General features: G+C 36.8%; 1 protein-coding gene across 5 annotated transcripts in view; it reads left to right on the top strand.

Moving 5' to 3' along the window:
* Positions 1-13,996, top strand: part of PDCD10 (programmed cell death 10) — a 50,574-nt gene that overhangs the window by 19,136 nt on the left and 17,442 nt on the right. For all 5 annotated transcript variants that reach the window (XM_056110641.1, XM_056110642.1, XM_056110644.1 and 2 more), the window contains exon 3: positions 9,042-9,095. In XM_056110641.1, the coding sequence (XP_055966616.1) occupies positions 9,042-9,095 (54 nt within the window). The remainder of the gene's footprint in view (positions 1-9,041; positions 9,096-13,996) is intronic.

Genomic DNA, 13,996 nt, shown 5'->3' with positions numbered 1-13,996 from the left:
GGGTAGGGCGTTTGCCTTGCACGCGGCCGACCCAGGTTCGATTCCCAGCATCCCATATGTTCCCCCGGGCACCACCAGGAGTCATTCCTGAGTGCACAGCCAGGAGTAACCCCCACTGAGCATCTCCAGGTGTGACCCAAAAAGCAAAAAAAAAAAAACAAAACCTCGAACTATCACATAGGTACATTTTTTTTTATATAGACATTTTGGATGTAAGTAGTAACACTAGTATTAATATGGCTAAATTTTCCTATTTACTGTTCCATCAACCTTCTACTTTTTTTCTGTTATGAAGATCATTTCAGCATGTGGGGGCAGATATTTTATTCCTTGTGTTCTGAGCATTGCAGTCTGGAAGGGGAAAAAAGGAAGCAGGCTCCTGGGGTACTAACTTCTAGCTGAGTTTTCTCATTCATTGCAAGACCATAATTATTTTAAGAAGTGCTTCAGTCTATTTAGTAAATATTTACTAAATACCAACCATGTGTTTACTGAGTATTGTCCTAGGGTATGTAAAGGTGAAGAAAAAAATAGCATTACCATATATATACTTTTCAAGTTACAGAGAACATATTCTTAAGCAAAGAAATTAACTGTTCTTTTACTGGGTTATCTGTTTATAAACAGTTGACTAATCTATTTTGATGATTTTTACTTGACTTTATTAAGTTCTTTAAGAACCATTTGATACTTCCACTCAGGCTCAAGCCTATATGTATTTAATTCAGTTAGATTTTGGAACAAGTTTTGTTTTGTTTCATTTTTTTTAAATGTAGGAGTATTTCTGTTTATTCAGCCGTTGATTAGGTTGATTGAATTATACAAGAACTCCACCTTACTTTTACTTTTTCCTTTTTATAAATTTATTTATTGAATCACTGTGAGAGCAGTTACAAAGCTTTTGGGTTTAAGTCTTGGTTATATAATGATGAAACACCTGTCCCTTCACCAGTGCCCATTTTCGACCACCAGAAACCCCAGTATACCCCCCATCTCACACCCTCCCCCTATCTGTGTGGCAGATAATTTCCACATTACTCTCTCTCTACTTTGATTACATTCAATATTTCAACACCAGACCCACCATTATTATTTGGGATTTTACCCCAACACTCAGATCAGCCGAAAAGGCAACCATAGACAATTTGTTTTCTGTTGCTGATTATGAATCACCTATGATGCCGTGTGGCCGCAGTAGTGGCCACATGATTTTGGAATTCCGAAATTTTAGCAATTAAATCTGGAGGGATTTCTGCTAAAACCTGCTGGGTTCCGAGATCTGTTCCTGAGTCTCTGGACTGATGGCCGTTAAGCAGCTTGATCAGGAGCCAGAGAGGCCATTCGTGGGCGGTGACTCGGGGTCTTGTTGGGGCGGGGAGGAAAGGGCCAGCTCCACCCCAATCCTGTGAGGCCTGGTGTGTGTCTTGTCATTGTGGGTCCAAACCTGACTGTCCAATGACCTCTGGAGGATGGCGGCCAGTGAGCCGCCAAGAGGGAGCAGGTAGAGGGACAGCACCCTTTCCCCCCTGGGGTGGCCCGGCACTGGTAACCTACTGCGGGGACTGGACACATTTCTGCCAAAAGCTACTGGGTTCTGAGATTTTCTGAGTCCTGGGATCATGGCCATTAAGCAGTTTGATCAGGAACCAGAGTGTAGCTCAGCTGGAGGTGGTTAATGGGTGTGTCTCCCACATACCTAACTTTTGACCGCTTACTTTCTTGGTAAACTTGGCCCCAAGTTATTGGGGTCTGGCCAAAGGCACAGCAGCATTTTGGGGTATCTAGAAATCTGAAGGCACCATCAGGCTGCTGATGCACTTGCCTCACAGGTACAGATTGACCTGTTACCAGCACCATACTCCCTTTTTTTTTTTTTTAAGTATTTCATGTATTTACTTGAAAGAATGACACTTCACATAGCAGAGCCTTAGTTTGTTTTTTGTTTTTTTTTTTAATCAGTTAATGAAAAGGAACGAGAAAACTTGTTCTAGCAATTTTGCCCTTTTTTGCTCATGGAAAAATGGGTTTATTTTAATCTAAACTTTTAATTTTAATCTAAAAATGGGTTTATTTTAATCTAAATGTTAATCTAAATTTAAGAGAGTTTGTACTATTCTGGTAAAATGAGATATTGAGAGTAACACTGATATATCTTTTCAGTTTATTCACATATAAAAAAATTTACTTGAAAGAAAAATAAATGAATGTGAATGGACTGGTCAGTTTCTCGGAAAGTAAAAATAGTAATTCTTTCCAAGTGAGACAAGTCTTTAGGTCAGTGGCCCTCAGTTACAACTTACTGCCAGATGATGCATAGTTTTTTTAAAGAGCTAATTTTTAAAAGTGAAGTTATAAAATGAAACTGTTGAATGTGACAGTCTAAGAGATATACTGTATGTCAAATTCATAGGTCCTTATTTTCATATTGAGTATACTGATCTAACGTGGTGTCAGGCTTTTAAAAAAATCTTTTAAAAGAAGTATTCAGAAAAAACAATAGTATAGATTTTCTTTTGTTGTGTTTTGATTTGTTCTTATTTGTTTGGGGGACACTCTCAGTGGTGCTTAGAGAGTCTGAGCTGCTTGGGGGTTCTGACCTGTGCTGTCCACAGGATTTCAGGGGTAGAACTGACCTTCCACATGGAAAGCATGCACACTAGGCCAACTTGGCCAAGTTTTCTCTTTGCAAGAGATGCAAACTAGAGCTTGTTTAGGAATAGAGTAAAGAAAATGAAAGAAAACCCTTTCCTTTTAAATGTGTAGTGTTTGGTTTGTTGTTCCTCTTGAATTCGTCCCTTAGGTCTCTTACTCTACTTGCACTTGAGATATTTTGAGTTCTTTTTCCATCTTCTGTTGCTTCCGGAATGCTTTCTGTACCTCATCATCAAACTCACTGATTCTGTCATCGGCTGTTGTCATTCTGCTGTTGGGGACACCCACCGAGTTTTTCATTTCATCTACCAAATGTTTTATTAGTGACGCTTCGGTTTGTACTTACTTTTCTTATTCCTGCACTCATTTCTTCCTGTTCATTCCACTCTTTCATATCCTCCTATATTTTATTAGATGTCTGTTCCAGTGTTTTCTTTGAGCTTGTTAAACATCATCATTCTGTCTCTGAATTTTTTATCAGAGAGACTATGTGCTGATATTCCTTGTTGAGGCTTTAGGGCTGTTCTCTTCATCCATTCCTCATGTGGGGATCTGCAAAGTTTCCGCATGATGCACTGGTAGTCTGGAAGTGGCTCCTTGCGGTTCACTGTCAGTGTCTCCCTCTCACTACTGTGGGGGAGCTCAGCAGATGGTGCTCTCCTTTTTCCCCCTTCAGTTATATTACCTTCCTCTTTGATGCTCCTATGTGACTTGTGTGGGGTCTCTAGCACTGATTCAGGGGATTTGTTCTTTGGCCTGTACTTTCTGAGACTCTTAAGATTGGAGCTGTATTGATTCTTGTGTTCACCGTTATTTTTGTGTTTGGGGGGCATGTTGATGGGAATAGGCTAATGGACTATCAGCCTGATCTGGTTGTGGTAGCCAGACTGCCCTCATAAGAGTTTGTATAAGAGGCCAAGATAGCAGTCCAAGATTTGAAATGATTTTACTCATCTGTATAATGCAGAGGGAAAAGACAGCATCAAACAATGAAAAACCCTTGGTCTTGGATTACCAAAATACTGAGATGTTAATTCTTTCCCCAGAGGAAGGGAATCTTGAGGTGATTTTCTCAGGAGATGTCAGACACCCAACATGCAGAATGGCTTAAGCAGAGACTTCCTTCTCCAAAGTTCTTCCAGCCTTCAGAATATTGTTCTCATGCCACTACCTGAAGACAAATGGTGTTGCTGGATTTTGTTTAGTCCACAGCAAAATCAAATTTCAAAGGAAAGACTGTCTCAATAGTTGTAGGTAGGCCCCATATCTGGCTAAATCTTTAGGTACTGATCTGTTTGGTTAGAAAGAATAAAATGCTAGCATTGTTGCCTGACTTTTCTCACAGTAATGTAATATCTAAAAGATATCAAACATTACTATTCATATAATTGAAATATGAATTTTTCTGTAAATCTATTTTGGGAATCTTTAGTTCAACTCAGTTTTTTCTTTGCTTTGTTGGTTTAAAAAAATGGTTATCAAATGAACCTTAGAGAAAATAGGAATGGACATTTACTCTAGGAATGGACATTTTACTCTAGGAATGGACATTTTACTTGAAGCTAGGTGATTAAATTTTATTTACAGTGTATTTTGAGTTTAAAATCTTATAAGCATTCTTGCCATCATAGTAATTATGGAGTCTACAAATAACCTTGTAAAACAGAATGTTGTATTATAGGGCATCCTTATACCTATAGAAGTCTTAGTGCTGCTTTTCTAGTTCAGGAGGCAATGTTATTGAAGGAATTCTGGGATTTGTGCTTGCTATACTTAGTGAAGCTATGCTAAGACAGCTGAGAAGGTGTAGACTTGTTGTTAATCAGCTGCTGCAGTGTTCAGAGACCAAGTATGTTATATGTGTTGTAAATGTACTGCGAAATAGGTCTCCTGGTTGCATTATGGAACGCGTTACTAGAAAAATCAAGCTAAGTTTTATATCAGGTTCTCATGCATTGTATAATTTTTTGTTGAGAAAAAGTGAGATGTAGTTCAGTACTTCATACCAGAAAAAAAATGACACATGACTTCTTTTTTTATGACCTTTAAGATGAATTATTTTAAGGTACAGCATAATTTCTGAATATGCATGTATTGTATATACATGTGGTTTGTCGTTCAGTACAAAAATAACAAGCTTGCAACAAATAGGATTTTAGACTATCAAACTTACATGCTTGTTTATTCATTTATCAGAAAGTGTACTTCTTAATAAGTTTTAGTATCCATCTCTTTAATAGGTATCAAGAGCAGCTATTTCCGCCTTTTCTTGAGATATGCAATTCTCAGGTTTTTTCCAGTAAGCACATGAAATCCTAGAATACTTCTCCAACTTTGCTTACCTACCCTATCTCTTTTTGCCAATTAAAAAATATAATCAAGACATGGCTCTGCTTGGGCCCTGAGGTGCCATTTACCACAAGGGCCACACCAGACCATGCTGATCCAGCGATAGAAAGTGGTTTCCATACCTGCGCACATGTACCCAGCCACTGCACTAGTTCCTCTCCTCCGCTCCTTTTAAAAGTTTGGGTTTAAGTGGCTAAACAGTCTAGTATAGGAATGTACTTAAACTTTGGAGGGAGTATATAATAGAGGTGTGTTCTGTAGGATGTAATTAGATGTTAAGTTTAAAAAATATTTTTATAAATGATCCAGAGAGTGCATTAAAATGCTTCCAGTTTTGGAGAGATACAGGGCTTGAGACAGTTGCTTTGCATGCCATCAATCCTCTTGTCCTCGTCTCTTAGTGTAACAGAACATTTCCTCTTCAGGTTCAAAATACAGTGTATTTTGAATTCTCACTTACTACTAAGGAGATCTTTGCATGACTTTTAGATATGATTCTGCATTTGATTTCCAAACAGATGATTTCTCCCAAACTTAACAGATTTCTGGACTCAATAGTAAAGGTATTAGAAACAAAATGAGAAATCTTCCCTGTTTTAACCTCTATAAAATCATTTCACCCCTGTATGCTAATCATGAAGAGGTCAAAGAAATGGGAGAACTGCCAAACTTTTAAAGGGCCTGTTCAGATCTCTTCTTCATAAAAACTTCCGTTTCTTCTGTAGCTCAAATTGTTTTCAAGCAGCTGCTTCCTTAAAGTGATCTGATAGGGACACTAGGTCTTATAATCTGGTTTTTTTGTGCGTCTAACACTTACACATGGCTAAAAGTCAAGAATTTGGTTCTTAAGTAGTTGCAGAAGTTGAGTTAATAGAATAGATTTCAGTCTAGGAAGGGATGAACACTGGGAGTGATTCGTGCACAATTAATAGAACTCATACAGATCCAGTGTGAATTTTGTCTGTGTTGTAGTAGTTAAATTGGGGGAAAATTAGGCAAACAAAGTTTATTTCTTGTAAAATAGAAATAATGACAGATTTGTTGTGTGGATTTGAAGCTTTCTATAAAATTTTTCAAATAACAAAACAGTGCTGACTTAAATTAAAAAAAATATGTATGTCTACAAAAATCCAGATGGTTGCTTGGTCAGTGATACCTGTTACTAGAATATTACTAAAATATGATGCAGTCATGATTGGAACCAGAAGGGTAAACATGGGTTTATTATAAAATTGAGTATCACAAGAGACATGCCTTAAAAGGAAACATTTTAAAAATAGGGAATATCTTTAAAATATTAAAATATAATGTGAAATTATAAAGATATCCAATAACAAGTTAGAGGAGAACATTGATGAGATTAAGAACTGCTCAAAATGTGTGTTTGTGACCTTTTGACTAATAAAGCCTGGTCATTCAAGCTATCGTATGAGTAATGAAACCCAGTTGAGTTTATTACAAGATAAATAGATAAATATTGTTTCAAAAATGACCTCCAGCAGAGTTCTGCAGAGGGTCTTTTCTGTTTACAGGATTGGTTTACTTTATTATGTCAAACATTTCCCTTTCTTTTTTTAAAGTACACGTGTGTAAACAATCTAGAAATCTAGAGATTTTAATGACTGTTAGCTAATTTTATTCTTCATTGAGTTTTTCTGCCTCTTACCTTAATTTTTCACATATCAGTCAAGGCAGTACAGGATGAGTTAATAATGCTGAAATTGACAAACACATTTGACTCAGAACTTTGACTTGTTGAAAGAGGTCAGAGTGGGGTGTTAACCCAGATAAGGAAATGGATTTCTGTTAGGAGGAAACACTCGTGCTATCTGTGCCGCCTTCCCATTACGAGAACTTAAGTTCAAGGGTCCCGAGATAGCACAGTGGGTAAGATGCTTGGTTCGAGTATGGCTGACCTGCTTCCGATCCCAGCACCATATATTTCCCATCTCCCTACCCCCCCACCCCCCAAGATCTGTATTATTATTGTTAACTTTAATCTTAAGAAGACTTAACTGTAACTGAGATAACTATGAGAAGAAAGTATTTCATTTATAAACTTACATAGTGGCTGCTTTGCTATATTTCCCCACCTAGGACCCTTGTATCTTTACCTACCAGGGCAATGTTACATCTTACAAGATTTGTAGAACAATAGTTCAAAATTAGATAGTTTATTGCTTATTTTTAGAGGTAAATCATTTATCCTGGTAGATTTAGTTTCTTTTATATTTATGTCATGTCTGTGTGACTTTTTTTAAAAAGGAAAACTTATTTCCTCGAGGGATTTTATACACACACGCTCACATATCTATGTGACAGATAAATCATATGTTCATAAGATTTTGGCAAAATACTTGTATAAAAATTTCTTAAGATCTTGTTATTACATGATAAAGTGCTCTACATCACTAATCATTAGGGAGATGCAAGTCAAAACAACAGTGAGATATCTCATGCCACAGACTGGCGTTCACCCAAATGAACAAAAATAACCAGTGCTGGCATGGCTATAGGGAGAAAAGGACCCTCATTCATTGCTGATGGGAATGCCGACTGATCCAGCATTTTGGAAAACAATATGGACATTGCTCATAAAACTAGAAACTGAGCTCCAGTTTGACTCAGCAGTACAACTCCGGGGAATATACCCTGTGGGCTCAAAAACACATAGCAGGAAACACTTTCTGCACCTGTATGTTCACTGCAGAATTATTCACAGTAGTTAGAATCTGGAAATAACATGAGTGCATGAGAACAGACAACTGGATAAAGAAACTGTGGCACATCTACACGATGGAATATTACGCAGCTATTAGGAAAAGTGAAGTCATGAAGTTTGCCTATAGATGGATAGACTTGGAGAGTGAAATGAGTCAGAGGGACAGATATAGAATGACTAAATATATTTGTGTGATACATAAAAAAGACACTGTAATAACTTAATTTTTTCTTTTAATAATCAGTATAACTTTTTAAAAACTGAATCAACTGAATCAGCATTACAAAATTGTTCATGATTGTGTTTCCACCACCCATCCCTCCACTAGTGTAATTTCCCAGCGTCAGTGTCCCCAGTTTTTCTCCCACCCCTTCAAGCCAACCCTCAACCCAGCCTCCCTCAATGGCAGACACCTCTCTCTCTCTTGGAAAAAAATTAAGTTATCACAGTGTCTTTGAATATTTAATATTATACTATATTAAAGGTGCATGCAGCTGTTTACTGAGTAATCTCATGCAGTCCTTGAAGACTAGAGAACTGATTTTAAAGGAAGCATTTTATTTTTAGCCTATCAGTTGACTCTTCAATGAATGGGGTTAATTTTATAAAATTGATGTCTTCATGACTCACTGAAAAGTTAATTACAGAAGTGTTTAGTAAAGATATTTATCTGACAGATTTGTAGACTTTACACATTTTATTTTAAAAGCATTTGATTTCAGTTGTTAGCTATTTTTCAATACAAATAAAAGACATATAAGTATGTCTAAGATTAGATGCTTTACAGTCTTCAATTTACTATCAAAGCTTTTGTCAATGTTATTGCTAGTTAATAAATCTCAGCTTAATCCCGACTAAGGTATTGAAAAGAAGTTATAAAGGATTAAAGTTATAAATACAAAGAAAATTGAGTAATAAGTTTTTTTTATGTGTTAATAATTTTATTTTCAGCACACATATGTAACTTGGTTTGCCATGTATTTGCACCAGAGCAATGCAGTGGGAGCTTAATCTTGAATATATATTCAGTAATTCATATACTCATTTTTTTTTCTGTAGAACTTACATGATTTTACATTTTGATCTGATTTTAAGTAAATCTAGGGATGTATTTTTTATTTTTTTAAATAAAGAAAACTATACCTTAATGCTCTGGTTTCTAATGGAAATTTCAGATACTCTAAGAATTGTGATTTCTAATTGGAAGTGTTTTTGTTATGTGATGATGACATTAATGGTGTTATGACAGGATAAAATATCAGAAACGTGCTTTTTCCCAAGTAGAGATTTTAATAAGGATTTGAAATTTTTATTGCAGCTAGAACGAGTAAATCTGTCTGCAGCTCAGACGCTGAGAGCAGCTTTTATTAAGGTAAGCACAAATACTCTTCTGATTATTAAAATGAATGTTATCTTTAAATAGGTATATATTATGTGATAACTACAAATTTACTTTCTGTGAAAGCTTCTCACCGATTCTCTGCCTATTTCATTGTCCACTGTAAAGCTTAAAACTTGTAAAATAAGCTGGAATAAATACTCTTTCCTTAGCTTTATTTAACTTCGAATCATTTACTTTAGAATCTGTGTTGGAGTGTTCTCTAACTTTAAAGCATGTTGTCAAATTCTTACTGTTACCTGATTTGTTAAAAGCGCTTTTGTGAAATTGTAATATGGAAAATTTTATCTTATTATGAAACATAACCAATGTTTTCAAGTAGAAAATAAGACAAAAATCTATACCTGTAGGAGTAAAGGCTATTTTTTAACATAGTTAAGTCACTGTCACTGTCACAGTCCTCCCGTTGTTCATCGATTTGCTCAAGCGGGCCCAGTAACGTATCCATCATGAGACTTCTTGTTATTGTGTTTGGCATATTGACTACGTCACGGGGAGCTTGTCAGGCTTTGGCGCCTGGACGGGATACTCCTGGTAGCTTGCCAGGCTCTCCGAGAGGGGCGGAGGAATCGAACCTGGGTTGGCCATCTTGGTCGCATGCAAGGCAAACACCCTACCCGCTGTGTTACCACTCCAGCCCATAGTTAAGTCACCGAGAATAAAATTTTTCATTGTATGGAGATGGTGCTGCTCCGTTGATAATCACTTGCCCCATGTTTTGTGTTTTAAGCACTTATGAGTTGGCTGTTTCAAATTGAGTTGTACCTTAGAGTATTAAATACTTTCTATACTTTGAAAACGTAGTACAAGGAAAAGAATGTAAAATTAGATATTGGAGAAAATGAGAAATACTTTCAGTAGATATATGCACTGATGAGTATATTTACATTTTATGGACTGGAGCAATAGCACAGTGGGTAGGGCTTTTGCCTTGCATCCGGGTTCGATTCCTCCATCCCTCCCGGAGAGTCCAACAAACTCCCATGAGTATCCCGCCCACACAGCAGCGCCTGGCAAGCTCCCTGTGGCGTATTTGATATGCCAAAAAACAGTAACAAGTGTCACAATGGAGACATTACTGGTGCCTGCTCGAGCAAATCAAAGAACAGTGAGATGACAGTGCTACAGTACTACATTTTATGCTGTGCTTGTGAAAACTGGCAAGTTTGGGAAATGTTGAATAGTAGTCAAAAGGGACCGTGCATCCATGCAGGGTAACATTTCCTGGCACTAAGAGGAACCAGGTAATGTTATCTGGGGAGAGAAACAAGGTATAAAATCACTTGTGAAATGGTACTATTTCTTTAAATATATTCATTTATTTAGAGAATTTTTGTGGAAAGATCATAGGAAAGTGATGGCAGTTGATTTAGTAGACTCATAAGGGAATATTTGGCCCTCAGTATAGCATTGTAGCACTGTCCTCCCTTTGTTCATGGAGTTGCTGGAGCGGGCCCAGTAACATCTCCATTGTGAGACTTGTTACTGTTTTTGGCATATCGAATATGCCACAGGGAGCTTGCCAGGCTTTGCCATGCAGATGAGATACTCTCCGTAGCTTGCCGGGCTCCAAGAGGGGCAGAGAAATCGAACCTGGCTCAGCCAGGCTGGCCTCACGCAAGGCAAACGCCCTACCACTGTGCTGTCACTCAGTATAAGTTCTGAAAACTTGTGATCACTTGTTATGTAACTGAAAAAATACACAGTCTTGTCATAGCTGCCCAAGTTCTGTCTGCTATGTTGTAATGCGCCCGAATATTTTGTATCAATAAGAATAATATTTATTGTATTCAAATGACTCTTTGTAATAAAAAGATTCCCTATCCCTGCCTTAAGGTGATTGAGACTTTTATTGTATATTCTTTTATACCTTTTAATGTACGAATAAGTAGCACTGTAGCACTGCCCTCCCGTTGTTCATCCATTTGCTTGAGCAGGCACCTGTAACGTCTCTGTTGTGAGACTTCTTGTTACTCTTTTTGCCATATGGAATACGCCACGGGGAGCTTGCGATATTAATAAGTATATATAAAAATGAGTTTCTGAAATACAGTAAGTAATCTGGCAAGATTATTGTTAGTTATTGTCACCTGTAAAGTATATACAAAGTGGTCTCAATTTTATAAACTGTTAAAAGGCGTGACTAAAAAAGAACTCAAAAGTTTCATATTGTTTGATAAGAGTATATTTTAAATGTACTCTTCAGGTAGCTTTCTCTTTTTTGTTGGTCATTAAAACGTTAGAAATTGCATAAGCTCATTTTTATTTGTAGCTTGCATTATGTTTCTTTTGAACAGTCGAACTCTACATATCGGTTTCCAGTTTTTCTTGTAGATTTAATCTTTATTGAAGATTAAATTACAAACCCATCCAGTTTAATCTCTTTGCATGATAAACATTAGTTTATTGATATTTCTGATAAGTGGCATATATACTGTCATTAGATATCTTAACCACAAGAAATTTTGTTGGATTAAAGCTATTTCTGGTATGCTTAATATTCAGAAATATATTTCTTGTTTATACATTCAGATCAGCTTTATTACATCCTTCCAAATCATTGGGTAAATCTAAGCAGCCATTATATATTTTTTTGTCTTTCACTGTTTATGAGATTGTGAAATAAGTATGTTTAGCATTATTAAGACATGGAAGGGACAATTTGAAGCATCTTTGTGGCCAAACAAAAAGGAAAATGTACTCATTGCAACAATATTGTACCAATAAGGCAAAGCTTAGTTCTTCAGCTTTTTTGACACCAAGAATACAAGTTTCTTGCACCATTGAAATTCCAAAATTTTCATTAACAGGTCCTTTCTGAGGCAATACTTAGTATTCAGTAGCATTCATAAAAGAATAATGAGTTTTCTTAAGCTTTTTTTTAATGAAATTTTCTTGATTTTTATTAGTCTTGCATTGACTTAGGAGTTTTTTTGGTTTGTTAGTTTCAGATGAATTTAAAAGAGGCCTTTATATAATATATCACTGTCCTCTCGTTGTTCATCGATTTTCTCGAGCGGGCCCAGTAACGTCTCCATCGTGAGACTTTGTTGTTACTGTGTTTGGCATATCAAATATGTCACGGGTAGCTTCCCAGGCTCTGCCGTGCGGGCGATATACTCTCGGTAGCTTGCCGGGCTCTCCCAGAGGGGCGGAGGAATCGAACTCGGGTCGGCCATGTTGGCTGCGTGCAAGGCAAATGCCCTACCGCTGTGCTATCGCTCCAGCCCTATATAATACATATTATATATATATATACACACATATATATATAATATAAGATTTTGTGGGCAGGAGAGAGGTAGATGTTAAGGTGCTTGTCTTTCATAGATCTGACTGTGGTTTGGTCCCAGGAAACATACGGAGCACTTCCAGGAGTGATCCCTCACCCCACGGCCAGGAGTAAGCCCTAAGCACAGTTGAGTGTGTTTCTCACCTAAAGCCCCTCACTCCTCATGCTCAGTACATTAAGAAAATTAAATATCAGAAAGTAACAGACTAGTTATATTCTGTGGGGAAACCAGAAAGAGTCTCTGGTTTAAGGACTAGTGCATTTTATTGTCATTGCTGATAGAGACATTAAATAAAACTTCATTGGAAATATTGCTTGACCAATACCATGTTCTGAGATCAGGTATCTCAAAGGAGGGTTACTTTGAGATATTTTAATTTTTTAAAGAAATGCAGTGATAATTAACATCTTTTTACATTTTTATGAATTATTAGCCTAAGTTAGTTTTGCGTTTCAACATATTTTATTTATGTTGGACTACGTTTTTGCGAAGTTGACCTTTAGTTTGTTACTGTGATAAAAGCAGATGTAACAGATAATTAGTGTATGATAGGAAATGAAGGTTCTAGAGTCTAACCTAACTTGAACATCTGTGCCTTGTTCAGGAGCTGCAGACATTAATAACTAATCATGGTTATCTAAAAATGAGGAAATATTTTCCTTTTAGTTTAATTTTTAGAACTACTAAGTTGCTAGAAGGTAAGTACTTAAATTGTTTGAACCTAACTACTTAATAAACATCATTGTTAGTGACTCTAAAGGGACAACAAGTACATTGAATGAAAAAAGTTAGGGACCTTTTGAGATTTCTTAGATGTTCTAGCTTTTGTCAGTTTGTGGCCTCAGGTAAACTTGATACTGAGGACATTGTTTTCAGGTTTTCATCATTCATTCCTTTCAGCACCTTATTGTAATCTAATCAGAGGTCATTTTTTTTTCTACTGGTTTCTCTGAAAGTTCAGTGTGAATGCTGCCTTGCTTTATAGAATGCACACGTGTACACACACACACACACACACACACACACACACACACACAAGTATATGTGCACACATGGTGGGGGAGAAGAAGAGAGAGAGACCAGAGAGTTGAGGGAGGGGGGAGAGAGAGAGAGAGAATGCTACTTCGTGAAGGAAAATAAATCATTACTAGTCAATAACTACTGATTTAAACTGTACGGTATGTTATTTGCAGCATTTTATAAAGTAAATATGGATAGCAGTTGTAACCATATTTATATTACTTTTAAAGATAACTCTTTTTTTAGAAAAAAAACTTCGATCTTGGAACCCAATGATCGTAGAGTGTGTAGGGCACACGGCCCGCCCAGGTTTCATCGCCAGCACCACTCAGGGTTCCCTGAGCCCACCAGAACTTATTCCTGGGCTCTGAGGCAGGAGCAAACCCTGAATATTGCTGGATGTGGCCCCCAAACAAAAAGAAAAATCAAAAAAGGAATAAGTTCTGTCTTAAATATACTCAAGGAAGAAAATATCAAAATATATAAAGAAACAGAATTCAGTAGGATTCACTTTATTATTAATCATAACTGAAAATGTTTTCTTTGAATAGCGTTTGACAG

The sequence above is a fragment of the Sorex fumeus genome, unplaced genomic scaffold (assembly GCF_029834395.1).
Source record: "Sorex fumeus unplaced genomic scaffold, SorFum_2.1 ptg000010l, whole genome shotgun sequence".
NCBI lineage: Eukaryota > Metazoa > Chordata > Mammalia > Eulipotyphla > Soricidae > Sorex > Sorex fumeus.
This window is presented reverse-complemented; position numbering and strand designations above follow the sequence as displayed.